General features: G+C 47.0%; 3 protein-coding genes and 1 pseudogene across 4 annotated transcripts; 2 read left to right on the forward strand and 2 right to left on the reverse strand.

Moving 5' to 3' along the window:
* Window positions 1-1176: 1176 nt before the first annotated feature.
* LOC133923015 (putative pumilio homolog 7, chloroplastic) lies at window positions 1177-2086 on the forward strand. The gene is made up of 2 exons (XM_062368490.1): window positions 1177-1430; window positions 1864-2086. Exons 1-2 carry the CDS (start codon window positions 1177-1179, stop codon window positions 2084-2086), a joined length of 477 nt encoding a protein of 158 aa, XP_062224474.1.
* A 3414-nt stretch (window positions 2087-5500) lies between these two features.
* Window positions 5501-8957, forward strand: LOC133921905 (sugar transport protein MST1-like). 2 transcript variants are annotated; one of them, XM_062366996.1, is made up of 5 exons: window positions 5501-5680; window positions 5792-5930; window positions 7193-7473; window positions 7644-8291; window positions 8396-8944. In XM_062366996.1, exons 3-5 carry the CDS (start codon window positions 7207-7209, stop codon window positions 8690-8692), a joined length of 1212 nt encoding a protein of 403 aa, XP_062222980.1. In that variant the 5' UTR covers window positions 5501-5680; window positions 5792-5930; window positions 7193-7206; the 3' UTR covers window positions 8693-8944. The 2 variants fall into 2 exon arrangements, with proteins under 2 accessions (XP_062222980.1, XP_062222981.1); XM_062366997.1 differs by lacking the exons at window positions 5501-5680; window positions 7193-7473 and having other exon boundaries at window positions 5710-5930; window positions 8396-8957.
* Window positions 8958-9886: 929 nt separating this feature from the next.
* Window positions 9887-12881, reverse strand: LOC133923016 (sugar transport protein MST1-like; annotated as a pseudogene).
* Window positions 12882-13062: 181 nt separating this feature from the next.
* On the reverse strand, window positions 13063-16475 carry LOC133920506 (sugar transport protein MST1-like). The gene is made up of 2 exons (XM_062365120.1): window positions 16257-16475; window positions 13063-14657 (listed from the first exon to the last, which is right to left on the reverse strand). Exons 1-2 carry the CDS (start codon window positions 16390-16392, stop codon window positions 13252-13254), a joined length of 1542 nt encoding a protein of 513 aa, XP_062221104.1. The 5' UTR covers window positions 16393-16475; the 3' UTR covers window positions 13063-13251.
* Window positions 16476-21117: the final 4642 nt, after the last annotated feature.

Here is a 21117-nt window from a genome sequence, read left to right on the forward strand (position 1 = left end):
CAAGAGATGGTTCTCAGCATCGTTATTTCTGTTATCTTATTTACATTTTGTGTTGACTTGCTCCAAAAGTTAAGCTGATATAGTTTTGAGTTGTTCCAAATTATTTGGCCAGGCCCAGGGAAATAGCTTCTCTGACTGGTGGGCCACAGGGAGAAGAGGAACGCGCCCCACGGCAGAAAATGGAATGCGCGGGGTTTGCGGCGTGTGGTTATTGTGAGTAATGACTTAAATCTGAAAGCAGAGTCGCTTCCATATTAAAATCGCCGGAGCCCTCTATATGAACGCAGAGAGCCAGAGACCATGCACCCTACGACCACCGAACCACCGTAGTCCTTCGCTTCTATTTCCAATATGTCCGGTGGAATCCCATCTGCCTCCTGACTACTGCCCCCGTGCGCGGCGGAGGCTCCGGTGGCGGCAGTGAAAGCATGGAGCCGTATGATCCTCGAGATGGCTACCCGGCCAGGTACGGAAGAATCAATCCTCACAGTGGCCACGGTAGCTATGGCGCCGGCGGGTATGGGATTGGCGGCAGTAGCACCTCAGATCGGTGTGCTCCTGGCTATGGCATCGAGTACTTCGACGAAAACATCGGTGGCGGTAGCGGCAGTGCATCCTTGCCCTTGTCGCACACGGGTACCCATATGTACCCGCCGCAGCATGCACGCACGGGCCACTGGCACACCGGCGCCTGCGGCAGCGCCATGGGCCAGCACTTTGAGTTCCAGCACTGGAACATCCGTGGCGGCGGCAGTGCATCCTTGCCCTCTCCGCACATCAGTGATGGTACGCACACGCCCCAGGCTCCAGCAGCAGCACTTTTAGTTGCACGGGAACGGCAATGGTGGCCGCGGCAGCAGTGCAACCTTTTCGTCGCCGCACATCGGTGCTAGTATGTACGCCAGCATTATGCACCCAACGGCGGGCGGTCGCGCTCGCCGCTCCAGCGGTGCGTGGAAGAAATTGACGACATTATCGCCAACGCGTTGAGACCACTCACCATCGGAGACAGCAGTAACAGCCTCCTCGCTCGCGGCAGCTGCCGGTTTTATGAGATTTTGAACCAAGGCCACGCGCTGATCAACACCGGAGCTCAGAATGCTCCCTCCCCCGGCCGTGGCCTCTTGAACCCTGACCCGTACGTGGGGGAAGAGGCTGGCGGACGTGAGGGGCCGCATGAGCCGCATTGCCTGGGACCTCCCTGGGTACCAGTTCCTGGTCCGGATGGTGGCCGAGGGCGGGGCAGCCGCGGCGCAACAGGTATTCGACGAGGTCGCCGGTGAGGTATTCCAACTCATGGTACACACCGTCGGTCACGCGCTCGTGGAAGCATTGGAGTTCTGGACGGACGAGCAGATCACGCGCGTGCTCGGGATCCTCGGCGCGGCGTCTCCCAGCAAGATCGTCGCGGCTGCCACGAACCATGCAGGGTAAGCCCCTATGCACCCAAATATGCTGAACATGGTGCTACTAGGTATTCACAATTCATGTGCATGTGCTTCGATTAAATTTCTTTCAAATTACAAAATCACAGCAAACAGTTTATTGGCATATCTATCTTGTTGATCTGGAAACATGGAACTATTTATGCATCTTTCAAGCGAAAATCCGGACCATGCCACTCAAACTTCGTATCATCTCGTCTTGTGTTTGTAGTTGTACTCCTAGTGGACCTAACAAAACTTAATGAATCTCAAAGAAAATCTAGCAAAGACAAATTTGATAGATAAGCGAAGCGAAGAATCACTCGATAGATCGATGCATAGCAAAACCGAAAGTTCAATCCTTCTCACCCTGATCTATACGATGTTTCCTTTCTAATTACTTTGCAATTTATGTGTTTAATTTTCATGCATGGGTCAGGTCCAACATCCTTCAGACGCTGGTCGGTAAAATAACCGGGCAGCAGGGGCACGTTGAGTCTTTCACCAGGACCCTCGCCGGCGTCCGGGTGTCCGGCGTGCTTTCCATGATAGAAGACATGGACGGCAGCCACCTGATCCTGAAATGCCTCGACACGTTCTCAGCCAAGCAGAACCTGGTACACGTCGTCAGTTTCGACCCACCTTTTCCTTCGGTGATCTAACTGCTAGAAATGGCGACTCAATCGACTGATCTAACAAGAGGCCTGCACCTATAATATCCACGTGCAGTTCATCACTGGTGTCGTCGTGAGATTCCCTCACCGCGTCTATCGTGACCCTGCACGGCTACCCCGTGATCAACAAATGCATCGACATGGCCGGCGACGAGCAGACGAAGAACTTGCTCGTCCTTGCGTCGTGCAGTGATGGGTCGCTCGCGGAGCATGGCAATGGGTACGTACGATACAATGCACACGCACACGGCATGCATGGCATGTGTCCACACGACCGCCAATTTTCGACGTAGTAATTTCACATGAAACAGTTCAGTTTCTCGGATGAGGACATAAACCTTCTTTGCTGAATCGGCGAAATAATGCCTGACGCCATTGCTCCTTGGTATTTTTGGTACGTGGCAGGAACTACGTGGTGCAGCACGTGATCAAGGCCGTGCTGGGGGCGCAGTGGGCGAAAGATATGCTACACGAGGCGTTCCGGGGGTTGTGCGTGAGCCTGTCGACGCAGAAGGCCAGCAGCCACGTGGTGCAGCGGTGCCTGGAGTTCTTCACGAGGGAGCAGGCCGAAGAGATCGTCAGCGAGCTCCTCCGCGGCACTGCGCGTTCCACGAGCTGATCTGTGACCCCTACGCCAACTACGTCTTGCAGACCGCCATGGAGTGCACAAAGGTGAGCATTCCTCCAACTAATTCATACTCCCTCCATTCAAGAGTACAAATCGTATTTTGTTTTTGACTCGGTCTTCAAAAATTCGATTTTAACTATTGTTTTGTTATAAAATATATAGTTTATGGCTGCAAAATCTATATAGCGTGAAAGAGTTTTGAAATATGAACCTAGTTCTATATTTTTATACGCTAAACGTATTTATAATTTAACTAATTGTTGATCAAAATATATAAAGTTTAACTTTTTAAAAATAAAATATATCTTGTATTTTTTAAAAGAGGAAGTATGTAACTACTATATCATGCTTTTACTTTTTGGGAAAATTCGCATACACAGGACATTGAATATATACGAGCACGTGCGCAGATTAAAGGGATGTTCAGAAGAGGCCGGGGGATTGTTCAAGAAATTTTAAAGTTAGCTCACAATTATACTAAATAGTAAACACTAACTATTTGGATCCTAGTTCCCTGATCTGTCGATGCAAGTGTGCAGGGGATGATCTGTTCGATATAAGACACTTTTAGACTTAATTTAATCCATAAATAATTCATTAGAACAGTAACATCATCCTTATCATCCTGTGTATGATGAGTTTTGTAAGATACCTAGTCCCTTCAATCACCTCATTCTGTGTATACTTATAGAATACATATTTCCTTCATTCATCATAAGATTGTTAAAGTTAGGATTGTTCTAGTTCGTGAGAACAGTAACATCATACTCATCGTTCAACATGTCATACTCAAGAGCTTCGTCAACCTCAAGATCATCATGTTCCGTCTATTCAATTAGAAAAGGGATTCGTTCACCCTTGTCTGCCTCATCAGTCGGTTCAATCGGATCATCCGATGAATATGCAGCATCCGAATAGCCATCCTCATTATCCTACTACTCATCATACTCTTCCTCATCACCCTCTACTCCGCGTACGCCCCACCCTACATCTCCCATAACTCCTTCCTTATTCTTCCATTGCACAAGTAACATAGGTGGTCAACCTCTTTCTACTACATCATGCAGGTGCATCCTCTCTATACTTGATTTTTCCTGAGCGGAAACACCTCCCAGTACATACCATCTCACATACAATTACCCACAATACTAATAGTCATCTCTTGAACCTCAGAGTCTATTTTGAAACACCGCATTAACTAGTCGTACAAGTGTCTGGCACTCTTTTGAATAGGTATGGAAATACCTTTGTCTATTGACTCAAAGATCGATAATACTACACCTTCCGGGCCATATAATATTTCACTGTCTCAATAAAAAATCATAAACTGTCACTTATCCGATATACCTGCTAACCAACGACATAAAACTCTAACATTATTCTATCAGAACATTAAAAAAAACCTATCAAACTACATCTACGATAATGCAACATTCATTAAAAATATAGTCCAACAGTTAATCTACATTGTAATAAAATATCTCTAGGTCACTACATCAAATACCTATAAATCCTACATCTATTACCTATCTAATTACTAAAATATGCGTACAAACAGGATATAATTGCTAAACTATGTCTAACCCTAATTATAAACCTAGATGTATATTCTAGTGACTATCCTACTGGATTTGTTAAAAAAACCTAGATCTAACATCTTACCTGTGTTCAAATCTAACACTAGTGGCTATCCTACCAGATTTGTAAAAGAATGAAAAAAACATATTTCCTTCCTCAAACAGGATTTTGCCTCCAATTTTTCATCCATCCCCTCCCCTCTCCTCCTCTCCTTTCCCTCTCCCGTGCTCTCTTATCCCTCTCCCTCTCTCTTGGCTACGCTTAGTGCAAATGAAGTGCTGATGTCGGTCAGGGCGGTGCAGCAAGAATAGGCTACCTCTCCTAGCACTCTACTGTACCGATCATTTTGGGTGGGCCCGCCAGGGCGCTGCGAGAGAGATCTCATCTATTCACCGGGAGAGAGCAAGGACTCGCCCAATGAAGGAGCGGCGCGTACACGTGGCTGCCAGGTCACACCATTATTCAATTCTGGTTAAGATTCTGTGGGGCTTATAAGATGTCGTTCGTTCATAGAGTAAGACCTTCTCGTTTGATAAACTGACGATAGTAGTCTATTCTTGCTAAATTTTGAAGCAGCATGTAATTTTGCAAATATTATTTATATATATTCCACAATAGAGTGTCTGGGCGAGCCTGAGGAGCAACTCTAATACTGTACTATTCTCTGGGCCTTATTTTCACGTCAGCTCGGCCACACGGAGTCCAGCCCAAATCTCGGTCGAATGGCAGCTGGCACGGCATATGTACCGCTCCCGGGTCCTAGCAGGTGGCGGGCGGCGGCGCACCTACCTCTCCTGGCTCCCCCAACAAGAAGGGGATCCGATCGATTCCATCCCAGCGGACGGGCCCGTCCCGCCCCGTGCGCCAGGCCCCAGCCGCAGCGCCCCCGGATCCCGCCACGCAACGTGAATCCCAAAGCGCCGCGGCAGCCATGCGCCCATGTCAGCCCCAGCCTGCCGAGCGGCGCTCCACGTCCCAAGCCTGCGCCCGAGCGTACATGCAAGCCCACACGTACGCGCCACACCAGCAGGCCACTCTACCGCGGCACGCCCATCGAATTCCGCTGCTTGCCCTACCCACCCTGCTCACACCAGAGCGCCAGACCCGTCGTCTCGTCACCAGAGTACTAAAATACCGGGCGGGCCATCTGGTGACTGGTGGTGAGAAAACTAACGCGCGCAGGTTCGCGGTCTCTCTCCCTCCCTCCCTCCCCTCTCCCTGCCCCGCCCCCCCGTCGTCTCTCGCTTTCTCCTCTTCTTCTTCTCGTGATCGTCTCCATTCCCCTGCTCCGGATAGGCGCAGCTGAGATGTGACGATCCCTTGTTTCCCACCGTCTCCTTCCGTGTTTAAGCCTCCGCCTGTTCTTGTTCTAGCTGGTACTGAAAAAGGATCTGAGCTGTATCTGGCAGGCACACTGGCAGCCAGGATTCCCCTGCTGCTCTTCCGATCATTCATTCGACTCCATTAACTCCAAGGAACATCTGCAGCTCTCAGCGAGTTGTGGCGCGGCGACCCTCCAAACGCTCGCCGCCGGCGTCACGAGTCGCAGTCCGGCCGGCCCGTTCGCGGGGCGCAGGACCAGGTGGGTGCTTTGCGGTATTCTCTGGAGCACTCTCGAGCAAGCAGGTCAGAAACTCTTCATCCCCTTTCCTGACCCCTATCCCTTTGATGCTCTCAACGACAAAAGAGGTTAGGCCCGTTATGTCATGAGTCGAAAGCGAGTAGGAAAAGCCGGGAAGCACGCACGAACGGTCTAGAAGGGAATGGGGGCGTCTCCGCGCATAAAGTCATGAGATAGCTTCGTCAATTTGGTCTCTGGATGTTTCGGCACAATTCTGGTTCTGAAATGCTCATCTCTTGGAAGAAATTAACCTTTCGTGCGGTTCAACAAATTTGGTTCACTCATCTTTGTGAATTACAACTACACACACGCACTACTACTCTCCTCTCCTGAGAGCTCGTTGATTCTTATCAGTCAGGTTTGCTTCGCTTTTAGACACACATCGTTTTCGCCTACCTTGCTAACTGAATTGTCAGCGAGCATGCGAGCTACTGATAAACGTAATACTATATAACAGTGTGCCTTGATGCATATACACGCGACGACATCAAGCACATGCTCCAAAGTCCTTGGGAACGTTCCTCCTTTTTTTTTTCTTTTTAAAAAATCGTCACAGAAGAGGGAAAATGGTGTTTGGAATCTCGAACTTGCTCGGCCTCTGCAGCAGAAAAGGAGGCACGCACGCTCCTCGGCGCAGCTCCACCTCTAGCTTCTTGGGAGTGAGTGAGAGGCACGTGGGACTTCCTGTCGGTAGGGCCCCCATTTAGTGGCTAGGCATACTAATTATTGTTTTTTCAACAGAAAACAGTGAGGGAAGCCCCCACTTGCCACTGCACATACTAATTATTGTTAACTTGCCACTGCACATAGGAATCTTAACTTGCAGGGAACATTCAACAGAATCTGTTTCTATCTTGTACCGATCATTTGTATCATGTAATGTCTTCCAACTTTTTTTACTCTGGTGTATCCAAATTACCTTTTGAGTTCTTGGTTGTTAGTACTTGTTGTTTCTTTATTTCCATATCACCGCTTTCGATCAATATTGCAATTGATATTTTCATTTCGAAGTTCTTGACCTCACGCCAATTCCAAGATGTTTCTGATGCATGAATCATCAATAAGAGTCCAATGAAAAAAAGAGCTCGCTAGATTAATTGAACAAGTAGTTTGTGCTGGCGAGCATTTAGTTTCTAACAGGGAATTGAGATCAACTCTGTCATCAGCTTAAATTGAAATACATCTAAATTCAAGATTTGCTATTCTTCACAATTTCGCACAATTAATTTTTTTAGCAATGGCACTGATTATTTGCTTCGTCATGCAGTAGGTACTTTAGAGATGCAGTCATCTGTGATGGCATTCTTCCCTAACATTGCCACAGCAAAGCTGGAGCTGCATTCCCTGTACAGGAAATATGTAAATATGTTTGGTATATCATCAAACAATTCTATGGTTGGCTGCCATGTTAACCGCAAAATGTCGCACCTCCCTGTCATGTTGATAGACCGTACATTTTTCAGTACTGGTACCGCAATTCGGAGTATTGCCATTAGCTATCGAACTCTCATTCTCAGGTGGTTACTAACCAAAACCTATGTAGTAAAGGTCAGTAACTAAATGTACTGCAGAATATCATTAAAATTCATATGTATCATTAGAGCATGGTTAGTTACTGAAGACTGCATAGACACCAAAAACCATTTGTATACTGCATTTCTTTCTATTTGTTCGTGCTATATTGCTATTGACACATCTCTAACTGAACAATTTTGCAGCGCACATTGATGTCCCGTGCCATGATATCACTATCTTGTTGGTGTGGCTCCCTGCCATTCTTCGTCAGCATTGGTTTTCTGATGTCCAGGCTCTATAGCTACATTATGATTGACAACCATTTTTATGGCCGGCAATTCATCCTTGACCATAGTGCTAACCTTCAGGGAGAATCGGCCATGGGCATGGAGAATAGTGAACTGTGCAATGAACAACCCTTCTTGTCAAGTTTGCTTGTGCAGAAGCGAGACACTGTCCGCCTTGCGCTTCAATGTATTTGTTACCCTGCCAGTCTGAAGGCTGTTGATGTAGCGCAAAAGAAGCTCGGCTTCAGCAGTCTGAGTGTACGGAGTGGTCACGCCACGAGTGCATTTTGGAGGATCATGGCAAGGAATGAGCAATATCTGGCATACATGATGGTGCTTGTGGCGTTGCAATTCGTCCTATGGCTTACCAGAGTGAACGTCACCACATTGTTCTTGCCGATGCTGTCGCGAACCACAAGTTCCAGGAGCAGCGCGGCGGTGCTCGGTAAAATCGTGCTGATTTTGATGAATTCCTGCGGCATTCTTGGATCTGCCCTTGCAACAAAACAGTATGGCAGGGAGGTGACTTTCACCATCAGTGCCATTCTGATGGTGTTTTGCCAGGTAACCGAACAATGAACTAAAACTTTCCAAATTTCAGAGATTCAAAAGTCTTATGTTTCTTGCAACAACTGACATTGTTCATTGGTGAAATTATGTTCTGCAAGGTCGCAATTCCATTGGTCCTGGAAGTTCAGGTCGGAGTAGGCGGTGGAACTCGCATGCCGACGGGTTACACGACCGCCATGTTCGCTCTGACATGCGTCGTGTCCTTCGGCCTCAGCTGGTCATGGGGTTCATTCTTCTGGACCATCCCTGGAAAGAAGGTTCACTCGGCGGGACAGGTTTTGACCATGGCTCTGAACTTGGGCGTCTGCTTCGCCCAGATGCAGTACTTCCTGCTGATCCTTTGCAGGCTGAAGAACGCCATCCTTGCATACTATGCAATTTGGATCTGGTCATGATTGAAGTTCAGATGAGGAGAGATGGCTAGATGAGTGTATGTTAGCTCAGGTTGATTGAGAATCTAGTTTGGTGGATGTAAATATGCTCTTTTCCCTTTCTTTTTTTCTTGGCCTTTTTTTTGTACAGTTTGCTCGATGTTTTGATGTTATTTCTCTAGGGTTCTGCACTATGGCAACGAGGCATGTTATGCTAGTTACTCTTCTCCTATCCGGAAATGTCGCTGCTATTTGTCAGTCAGTTCATTTTCAGCTATTGGACTTTTGTGCTCCAAAGTTGCGATGCTTCTCTCGCGTTCTCCCACACAGGACATGTGAAATCTAGAGGTGGGACTTGGGCCGGGTCGGGCCGGCCCGACCCGACCCATTCGGGCTTCGGGCTTTTCGGGCCATGCTTAGATGGCCCGATAAACTATTCGGGTCGGGTCGGGCTGGCCCAATCCTCCTTCAGCTAGGCCCAAACCCGGCCCGAATGCACGATGGGCCTTATCGGGCCGGGCTGGCACGGGCCCAGTACCACCATATTCCACCGCATGTGAGGTCGCGAACCCATTTTTTACCGGGCCAGACCGCCCATTGGGCCCCATATCAAGGCCCGGCCGGCCCATAAATCGGGCCGAGCTGACCCGGCCCATCAGTGCTCGGGTCGGGTCGAGCTTAAGCTTCACCGGGCCGTGCTGGGCTCAGGCCGGCCCAAAAAATATGGCCCAAAGTCCCAGCTCTAATGAAATCAACTAGTCGAGAGATGGCTAACGGCAGTAGCAATGGACCAACGGAGCAACTCCAAAACATTATCCTTGCTTGAGTTGGAGATTTTTGTGGCCTTTTTTCGTCGGTTTGAATCTGGCTCCGAATTGTGATTTCTGAGTGCTGAAAAATACGCAGATTTCGGTGACGAAAGACGACGGATGGCATTATTTGTGGCACAACAGTAGAGTACGGACTGCACCAGTCCTGATATACTTTTGAAGGTAGAGGACATATTCAGATATTCTAACGTAGCCGACACGTACCTACTTTTCGAGAGGAATGCAGCCAACACGTACTCATGTGCCACTGCCAAGCATCATGGATTCATGGCACGAAGACGAAAGGTAGCAAGATTTGTCGCTCCATGTCTACCGCCGACGGACGCACAAATCGGCACGCGTTCACTACGACACACGGCCCAGTACTACCACACCGCTGAAACCCAATTCAAACCGGCCCCTCCACCAGTTTGGGCACTGCCGGCACCGGCGCCATCGGCTTGACGAAGCGCTTCCGGTACCAGTGCCGCTCCCACACAGCGCCCATGGACTCGATGGGCACGCCGCGGGTCTCCGGCAGGAACGCGGCCATGAACGCCGTCATGACGACCACCCACCCGGCGTAGAACGCGAAGGTGCCGTACTTGAAGCTGCAGAGCATCTCCAGGAACGACTGCGACTGCGCGAACGTCAGCGCGCCCGAGATGGCGCCGCCCAGGCCCAGCGCCGACGGCCGCACCTCGAGCGGGAAGATCTCGCTGGTGACCACCCACGAGAGCGGGCCCCACGACACGCCGAATCCGGCCGTGTACACGCACACCACCGCCACCCCGTACCCGCGCGGCATGGACTTCCCGCCGTCGGTCCCCAGCTGCGCGCCGAAGATCCACGCCATGGCCACCTGGGAGATGATCAGGACGGCGCCGCCCAGCATGAGGAGGGAGCGGCGGCCGTAGCGGTCGACGGGGAGCGCGGCGACGGCGATGGACGCGAGGCTGACGACGTCGGTGATAATGGAGCCCAGGATGGCCTTCTGGCTCGTGAACCCGACGGTGTAGAAGAGGAGTGGCGTGAAGATGGACACCACGATCATGCCCGTCAGCTCGAAGAACACCGACGTGGCCACGGCCATCACCAGGTGCGGCCGGTACTCTCTCCGGCAGAGGCGTCGGAGCGCGCCAGACTCGTGCCTCCGGTCCTGCTCCACGGCGCGGACGATGTCTTTGAGCTCGCCGTCAATGTCGGCCGCCGCCCTGCGGATGAGCCGCAGCGAGGCGAGGGCCTCGTCGAGCCTCCCACGCAGCACCAGGCTGTTGGGCGTGTCCGGAATGAGCGCCGCGCCGGCGACGATGACGGCAGCCGGGACGCGATGCCAACGCCGAGCGAGAGGCGCAGCCCCACCTCGGGATGGTGTTGGCGCCATAGTTGACCATGTCCGCCATGAACATGCCCACGTTGAGGAAGAAGTGGAAGCTAGTAGTGAACGCGCCTCGCCACCGTGCCGGCGCGATCTCCGCCAGGTACACCGGTGCAGACTGCAACCAAAAATCAATGCAAGAATACACAGCAATCACAATGCACGTCCTTCACTTACGATTGAAGTGTCAAGATTTGTGAGCGCATTGGCCGATCAGTGATCAGCAGGCTGATGAAGCCGACGGCAACGCCGAGGAGGATGCGGCCGATGACGAGCATGCTGATGTTGACGGCGGTGAAATTGAGGAGGGCGCCGGCGATGAACAGCAAGCCGCCAATCAGCATGGAGTTCCTCCGGCCCACCGTCCTGGTAAAGTGGCCGCCGACGAGAAAGGCGAGCATGCCGGCGAGGTAGAACGAGGAGACGAAGGTGGTGAGCACCTGGCTGTCGAAGATGCAGTACGCGTCCTGCTGCGCGTTGTTCATCTTCTGGAGGATCTCCGGGAAGAACGCCTGGAGGAACGATTCCATGTGCGTCAATCCACCCGAAATTTAACCGGAAGCTATTTGAGAAAAAAAGTAAAGGACTGATCATCATATGATAACTGAAAGATCATGTCGACCAATGATCACACTTATGTGTTTGATCACATCAAATTGCATGGATCAGACATACATATGAAACTCTAGCTTAGAACTTTGCAATTGTACATATGAGCTATGAACACGAAGTATACTGAAGTATATGAAATTGTACTGAAAAATGAAGATGCTAAATCTGATTTCATGGTGAACATCTCCTAAAAAACATATGCATAAGTTTTGAAGTCTGCAAAACAGCAAAAGGCAGGTATGCGTGTTCCTTCATAGTTCAGTTTTGCTATCTGTAAATTTCTTGATTTTTTTGTTAAGTATAATCTGAAATTCAGATTAAATTTGAGATATGTGTGAGTGATTTTGGCTTTGCTCCAAAGCTTCAAAAATGTTTAGAGGTATGTTTCATCAACTTGAGATGGCTGTACAGTGAGACTGTGACTTGAACCGGTTTCCTTAAAAAAAAAAAAAGACTGTGACTTGAGAGAAAGACTGTGACTGTGACAGTGAGACATTGGTTCTTTTAAAAAACGAATGAATTCAACATCGGTCCTTGTCGGCTTTATTGTTTAGGGCACTCTTGTCAACTTTATATAATGCATGGTTCATCTGTACACCATTGTGTTGACTAAATAGAAAGAAAAAAGTCGAAATTTTCATTCAGAGTTTTAAAAAAAATCTATGCTTTTTCGCAAAATAAATGAAGCACATCTGAATTGCGTGTTAGTTTTCGTTTAAGAATTGCGCGCACTTGGGCAATTTAAGAAACATTCATTTTAGATGATGTATTTACGTAGATTTATGCTTATCCCAGAGATATGTTTCTTTAATTGTCCTATCCTAATTTTTTGGAAGACTGTCGAACAGTGTTTCTTCGTATAGTGTTCTTTACTGAAAAAATGGAGAGGTGTATCAGACTCAGAAACAAGTAGTAGTTGACCTCTGGATTGGAACTCTCAGAAAACAGCCGAACAAAAAACTGGCAAAAGTCTAATCATTCCATTTGTAATTTAGTTTCTCAATGAACATTTCGTTACTCTGTTTTCTCTTTTCAGTCGATATTTACAGGAGCTAGCTCTGAGAAACTATCTAAATAAACCGAAATTTAACACATGGAAGTGGCTCAGAAATCATCGTCCTAGCTAGACAAACGGAAATGGAGAAGAAAGGAAACAACGAAAAATATCGCGTTGTATTTTATGACTGGAGCCAGCACAAGAACACAGCATCTTCTTGTAAAAAAAAAGGGGGGTAAAAAGAGAAAGATCTCTGCATCTTCACTACATAACAGAACTGAGCTGTAATACTGATATCGTATCCAAGCATGAGCCCGCCGGAGGCCGCGGTGAGGCAGCTCATCACAACCGTGAAGGTTATCTCGCTGCCGACGGCGGCGAGCTCCCCACCTCCTGTCATCTTCGCTTCTCTTGCAGGGAGAGCTAGAGCCTCAGCTTCGGTTAGGGAACTGAAAGCAAGTGCGTTGGGTACATTCTGGTATGATCTACACAGACAATGTCAGGGTTTTCTTTCATAAGTGAATTCCATGGACAAATACTAATATCTATCTTTCAATCTAGAGTACATTTCTTATAAAGTGAATTCCATGGACAAATACTAATATCTATCTTCCAATCGAGAGTACATTTCTTATAAAGGAACCTATTTTTTGAGAGGTTGAAATATTCTAACCTAACCAACACGGAGTATATATCTTGTCACAAACGGCATAAGGGGTTTGGGTCCCATGCTTAGCCGATACACACACAAACCGGCCCAGTATTACCACCGCGCCAAATGCCCAAATCAAACCGGCCCATCTGTCTGTTTGACGGGTGCAGGCGCCGGCTTGACGAAGCGCTTCCAGTACCAGTGGCGCGCCCACACTGTGCCCATGGACTCGATGGGCACGCCCTTGGTCTCCGGCAGGAAGAAGGCAACGAACGCCGTCATGAGCAGAACCCACCCGGCGTTGTAAGCGAAGGCGCCGTACTTGAAGCTGCAGAGCATCGCGAGGAAGGACTGCGTCTGCACGAAGGTGAGCAGGAGCGAGATGGACTCGCTCATCCCCTGCCCCGCCGACCTCACCTCCAGCGGGAAGATCTCGCTCGGGATGATCCACTTGAGCGGGCCCCACGACACGCCGAAGCCCGCCGTGAACAGGCACACCAGCGCCACCACCGCCACTGCGTAGGACCGCGGCATCGCCTTCCCGCCGTTGGCGCCCAGCTGCGCGCCGAAGATCCACGCCATGCCCACCAGGCACACGAGAAGGATGCCGCCGCCCAGCATGAAGAGGGAGCGGCGGCCATACCGGTCGACGGCCATCGCGGCGACGGCGATGGAGGCCAGGCTGACAACGTCGGTGATGATGGAGCCCAGGATGGCCTTCTGGCTCGTGAACCCGACGGTGTAGAAGAGGAGCGGCGTGAAGATGGTCACCACGATCATGCCCGTCAGCTCGAAGAACACCGGGATGGCGACGGCCATGACGAGGTGCGGGCGGTACTCGCGCCGGACGATGCGCCGGAACGCGCCTGTTTCGTACCGGCTGTCCTCCTCCGCGGCATGCATGATGTCCTTGAGCTCCACGTCCACGTCGGCGGACGGCCCGCGGATGCACCGCAGCGAGGCGCGGGCCTCGTCCACCTTCCCGCGCAGCACCAGGCTGTTGGGCGAGTCCGGGATGAAGGCCGCGCCGATCAGGATGATGATGGCCGGGACGATGCCGACGCCCAGGGACAGGCGCCAGCCCCAGACCGGGATGCTGTTGGCGCGGTAGTTGACCAGGTCGGCCAGGAACATGCCAATGTTGAGGAAGAAGTGGAAGATGCTCGTGAACGCCCCACGCCACCGCGCCGGCGCGATCTCCGCCAGGTACACCGGCGCGGACTGGTTGGTGAATCCGACGGCGAAGCCAAGGAGGATGCGGCCGATGACGAGCATGTAGATGTTGACGGCGGCGCAGTTGAGGACGGCGCCGACGAAGAAGAGCGAGGCGCCGATGAGCATTGAGTTCCTCCGGCCTACCTTCCTGGTGACGTGGCCGGCGACGAGGCAGGCAAACACGCCGGCGAGGTAGAGCGAGGAGACGAAGGTGGTGAGCACCTGGCTGTCGAAGATGCAGTACTCGTCCTGCTGCGCGTTGTTCATCTTCTCAAGGATGTCGGGGAAGAAGGCCTGGAGGAACGACTCCATCTGCGTCAATCCACCTGGAAATTCACAACTCGAAGCAAATTCACTGAGCTTTTCAGAGAACAAGCAATTGAATCAGTTGATCATCAAATGACTAAATCGTTCATCTCGATCAATGATCGCATTGACTTCACCAATCAAATGGATCTCTTACGTATGGCATATCTAGGTTCTCAGTGGCTCAAATTGCTAGACATTTACGTCCGAGTTATATGAATAACTTTTTTTCCATATATAATCAGCTCTATAACGATTATAGCCATACGTGTTCATGTGTTCATCAGAAATTCTGATTGCCAATCTGGCATAATGTGGTGAGCGACTGTGACTCGTGAGGAAGGAGCCAGATCTGATTTGTTTAGGGCGCGATGTTGACAGTTGCGTATTCCGTATTCGCCGTATTGTTCCACATGGTACCCTTAGCGGACGGCCGGACGCAGTCCTTCTTCCTCCTCCAGCCTCCCTCTTCTTCTTTCTCTCCCTCTTCTTCTCACCCCTATCTCTCCTTCCTCTTCATGGATAACCTGAAGATCCGCCCTGGCCCCTAGCTTGTCCCATATCCGTTTGTTTGTGCACAGCACGCATGATCTGTATTCCTGTAGCGTTGAGTTTGCCAGGTGTTTGGAGGCGTCACGGAAACCTCTTGCAAGCAAGTGGAAATTTCAAAAGTGTGTGAGCATGCAACATGGCGCCTCTTGATTGCATGCCTGGTTTCGTTTAGGAATCACTCCACACAAGGGCAGGGGAAGCAACCATCTCGAATCAATGACCTAAACCAAGAGCAGAGCAAGAGAGAAAGCACATAGTACTAGATGCAGAAGGACTGAAGAACAAAGTACGAGTTGCTGCAGAAACTCAGAGCACAAACTGTCCTGTCATGTAAGCTCTAAGGGTAAAACAATGTCCATGTCCTATAGTAGCTCGTATTATGTACAGAAAATGACAGGGGCCTGGCCCCCATCAAGGTAGAAAATGTCCAAGGAACCAGGCGACAAGGCAGGAGTACCTCGGTACCATCCGACGTGATGCCGTAGAACTCGGTTAAGTACTCGAGCAGATCCTGTCCATTGGATGTATCTCTCGGCAAATAACCAGGATAAGAAGCTGGGGGAAAGGTTCTGCCATTTGCCTTTGTGGGCTCGATCGATTTCTTTAATTTTTGTGAACGAATTCTTTAGCTTGTGAGTCTTTCGAAAATGCTTGCAAGAGTTGACTCTGAGAGAGAGAGAGCATCTTAACACATGAAAAACAGCTCATAAATCATCGGTCTAACTTAGCAAGCAAAATAAAAAGGATAGCTCATAAATCCTATTGCGGTTTAGGTTCAGAGATTGCTTCAGTCATGTAATAGCCTCTTAAAGATGATCGGTCGTGGTGTAATAACTTTAATTGTATTTCTTTTCTTAATATAAAAATGTGTAGCTTTTCTGCGTATTTACAAGAGAAAAAGAAAAGGATGGCTAATAAGGAGTGATTGAGTGTGCTCTTTCTTGTAGAAGGAAAGAACTAGAGGAAGAAATTTCCTCTAGTTCAAGTTCTGTGTGCATCGAGCACCGGATCGAGCACAAGAACACAGCATGTACGCATGTACTCAGTGCACCACACAATTAACTGACCTGTGATACTGATGTCGTATCCGAAGATGAGCCCGCCGGAGGCCGCCATGAGGCAGCTCATCACCACCGTGAAGGTGATCTCGCTGCTGTAGCCGGGGACGGCGCCGACCACCGCGAGTGCTCCTCCTCCGTGCATCGACTTCCTCCTCTTGCAAGCTGGACAGGAGATCAGTTCGAGTTTGACTCGGAGGCTGCTGCCCTCCTCAAGGTGATGGGACAGCTGAGCGCAAGTGTACGCTAGACGATGAGCACTGGATGATACTTATAGTGGCATGGGGTCAAGTACACTGCACACCCGTACTTGGTCCAACGGGATATGGCGAGCAATTCCTTTGCCGTCGTTTGTTTTATCCATTCATCGATTAGCAGCCGACTGAGCCCACAGTCGACACTGAAAGCGAGCTGCCGCTATTTCAGCAGACATACAGTTGGTGAAGCTTAGACGCTGGAAAAACTGCACGTAGCTATAAACTAAGTGCCGAAGTGTTGATGAAAGATGGGGGCATTATGCTTCAGCACTTCAAAGACATCTATGCTTCCTCAAGCCTATGGCATGGACTAGAAGGGGACCAAAAATATCGTTTTGATTAGAACTGCGCTAGCTAATCTCGAACTTAGATACTCCTGCTACATTGATTTTTTGAGTTTCTTTTACAATCTTTGGGAGGTAGCAAGAGGTACACTATTAATTTCGGTACCTCCTCATGAGACAGGAGGCAACTCGCATGAGTTATTTTGGTCATCCATCCTTCTCACATGATACTCATCTGTCTATTAATTCTTTTATCTATTCTTAATTTTTTCACCTACATCTCCAATACAAATCTCAAATAAACATCCTGATAAGCATTACATCCACATGATCTTGTGGAAAATTCCCTTCCATACCTACCCAAAAGGTAGAATTCTCCAATCTATATTGGTACCAGGACCGTAAGAAAGCTCATCCTTATATGTGCCTTCCTTGCCAGCATAACTACTTTCTCGATGTCTTGTTTTGCCGGAAGAAAGTCTTAGTTCTATCTGTTGGCATCGATTGTTGAACAACAACAAAATAATATGACGAGTCAGCAAAATGGCACATCAACAACTGGTTATAAAAAACCGGTCACCACTCACAACATGCGCCACATATTATTAACTGTAGGTGTGAGATTGTTCGTCCTTGTCTTGAATGAAGGACAGGTCAAGCCGTGCTGCCATTCTACTCAAGAATATTTCTGAGATTTTTGCATCCTCCATTCAGAAGATGCAAGTCGTGTCTAGCTGTGACAAGTAAATTAGTTCCCAGTGCCTATGAGCAATATCATATGCAAGTCGTGTCTAGCTTGAGCAGGCCACACATGCATTCTTGTTGAGAACAGGGACTTGGTAAACTCAGCACATGACCGCCCACTGGCTTGGGCTAAAGAATGACAAGGAGACAAAACCCCGGTGGTGTACATTCAAGTTTGAGATTTCAATATCATTGGCTTGTTCAATTCTGAAACCAATATGTTGTGGCATCGATACTATTCTTGGGATGCAGTTGGACATAAGATATTTCCAGGGATAGTCAAGTTACAGGGGAACACAATAGTGGACGAACCATCAACAGGTAACAGCCACATCAACACACTCACGGATCATGTCTAACACAATTCATAAGAGTAAGATTTTTTGCTTTATAAGAATTTATTTTGATGTTTAAGTGAAAGTAAAAGCTATTGCAAGTGAATGTTTTTATTGATAAATCAATAGAAGTTCAATAAAATATATTCATATTTTCATGGTGTAACGATTTTACATTCACATGTTCATTGCCAGTTTTAATGGCCTACACAATTCTAGATGATCACTAGCTGATCTAACTCGGGTAAAAATCTAAGGAAATTACTTCAATAGTCTTTCCCGACAATATCATGCATTAAATCACTGCTCTGTTCAGTATTAAAAAAAAAAAATCGCTGCTCTGTTCTCAGCGGATCTCGAAATATAGCCTGCCAACTACCAAATTGAATGGTCTAAAAACACCTACGAAACGGAGTAAGTTAAATTATTAAAATAATATTACCTAACAAACTTCCTTTTCCCATTTGTCTTTTGAGCTTTTCTGCCTGATATTTTGAAATATAGCAAAATTTGACAACAAGAAAAACTCCTAAGTATGAATGCCGATTACATTAGTCAAGTGCAGACCTTTTCCATTTTCAGCATTGACGATTTCCTTCTTCACAAGTTCATAATTTTTTAATATATATTATTTATTGCCTGCAAGAGCCATTTGTAACTTGATCGAAAGACACTTGCTCTTATGCTGACAGCATGCTGCTTAAAGATCTTCATCATCTGTTATTATCATTTTGAGATCTTTTGAACTATGTCTTGCTGAAGAGTCAAATTAATCTACAATGTTTACATGTCACCGGTTGAAGCAGTAAGTTTAGTTTTCAAGAGTAGTAGGTAATTAACCTTGTGATTGTTAACCTGGTCATACTTCTGTAACTTTTTAAACTCTTAAATCTAAATACTGTAACTTCTGAACTCAACCGTTCCAAGTTGTAAACAAGAAACTAACTCTGTTGTGGGTAGAATTTCTAGTTTCCAACTTCTTACTTTCACCTGCTTTCTAATACATGTAGAACCATAAAATCTGTTGAGCTTTATTTCAGGTTTCAAGGACGTAACCTACATTGGGTTTGGAGAGGCACTCAAGCTCGTCCCGGTCAACTGCCCTTGCTGTCAAGGTTTTTCTCCTCTTGGACCATCCCACAGTCCACGATGCTCGTCAACTGAAGAGCATAGACTACAGACTGGAAGCAAGACCTGGCACATTTTTCGTGAATCCAACTACTTCTGAACAGTTCCTGCTGAACTCAGGTCGCAGAACAAGAGTTTTTTAATATTATTTTTTACAGAAATTTAAAAAATATTGCACAAATTTGAAAAATTACAAAAATAACCCACCGTCACTCAATGGTTGAGTGAAATCCAATTTTCGCACAATAAAAAAAGCAAAAATTAGATTTTCACAATTTGAAATAGCGAAAATATTTTCTATGATTGAAAGAGAGAAAATTCAATTTTTCACGGGACCGTTGTGTGAAAACTGGAGTTTTAGTTCTTTCATTGAGGAAAATTGTTGAATGAACAGTAACTAACAGATTCTAATTTTTCTCTTTCCGTGTTTTTCTATTTGGACAGTGGGGTTGTTGTGCTCTACAATTCACAATTTTTTTTTCTGTAGCTCCTATAGTTCATGATAAATTCATTTTAAAAAGATTCACCTCAATACTCCATGTAGGTTTCAAAATAAAAAAAAAACTCCAAAGACGACTACTTTTAGAACTTCTAGAGATTTTTAAGGACTCAAACAAATTTCCAAAAATATGGAAAAATTCACTAATATTCCTCTCATGTGATATAATAATTTCTAAAATTATTTTCAACCCTAGGTTACTTGGTGAAAAAGTGAGTTCGTTTGCAATGCTCCATGTATATGTATTTTTATCATTTCACGTGATACTTTCTTTTTAATTCAATTTGAATTCAAACATGCATAAATTTATCCAAACTCTTACGGAATACATATAAATATGATTGTGCACAATTTGGGGGTGTGACATCGAATAAAAAAAGAAATGTCAGCAACCGGACATGTACCTGCACAAAATTACATCGAACGAAAAGAGTTGCACGCAAAGAGTTGGAGGCCAAGTTTATAGCTTCAAGTGATAGATAGAATTTATCTTCGATCAAACACAAACTCTTATATAGATAGAATTTAGAGATATAGTTGTATCCAGTTTAAACTCTCTATAACTTGTCTATATATTAGCATGGAGGCCTCGTGAACAGGCTTATGGTGAAATCATGTTTCACACGATTCATGTATAAGTTCATTTAGGTTTAACCTAAGTTAATCTTTTTTTTTTATCTTTGATCATCAATAGATAAAAAATCATCTACTGGGGTTGGGGGTGGAAGAGGAGGTGCTTCCCTCTTAGTCGCCAGCAGCGGGGGCAGATGACTACAAGATCCAAGGGGAGGCGCTCGATAAGAGTTCCAGCAGGTAGGCGTGCCGCCAACATGGTGGAGGGGAGCATCGTCGGTAGGAGCAGGAGGAGGAGAGTTGTGATGGCAGGTGTCGTGGAGGTCTTGTACGGCCCGGCAATTGTTGTAGCTAGCTACATGTGTCCGATCAAGCTTCGTTCTCGATCGGTTCTTTTATATATATATATATATATATTAGGAGGTAACTCTCTATATGCCTCGAGAGAAGAGCGATTATATTGCTGCTTAATTCTACACGGATTAATTTGGCGGCACTACCTCTCGGAGGATTTGATCATTTGCTATGTGATAATGCTACGTGATAATGTGATAACGATGGCAGTGCTGCTTAATTGAGAAAGGATGTCCGATTGCCAATATTTTCATTCGATATAATTTTGTGCAGGTACTTGTCCGGTTACCGACATTTCTTTTTTTATTTGATGTCACACCCCCAAATTGTGCACATTCATATTTATATGTATTCTATAAGAGTTTGGATGAATTTGTGCATGTTTGAATTCAAACTGAATTAAAAGAGAATATTACATGAAATGATAAAAATGCATATAAATGGAGCATTGCAAAGGAACTCACTTTTTCACCAAATAACCTAGGGTTACAAATAATTTTAGAAATTATTACTCCACATGAGAGGAATATTAGTGATTTTTTCCAGATTTTTCAGAATTGTTTTGAGGCCTTAAAAAGTGCTAGAAGTTCTAAAAGTAGCCATATTTGGAGTTTTTCTTTATTTTGAAACCAACATGGGGTATTGAGGTGAATCTTTTTAAATAGATTAATCATGAATTATAGGATCTATAGAAAA

The sequence above is a fragment of the Phragmites australis genome, chromosome 6 (genome assembly GCF_958298935.1).
Source record: "Phragmites australis chromosome 6, lpPhrAust1.1, whole genome shotgun sequence".
Taxonomy (NCBI): domain Eukaryota; kingdom Viridiplantae; phylum Streptophyta; class Magnoliopsida; order Poales; family Poaceae; genus Phragmites; species Phragmites australis.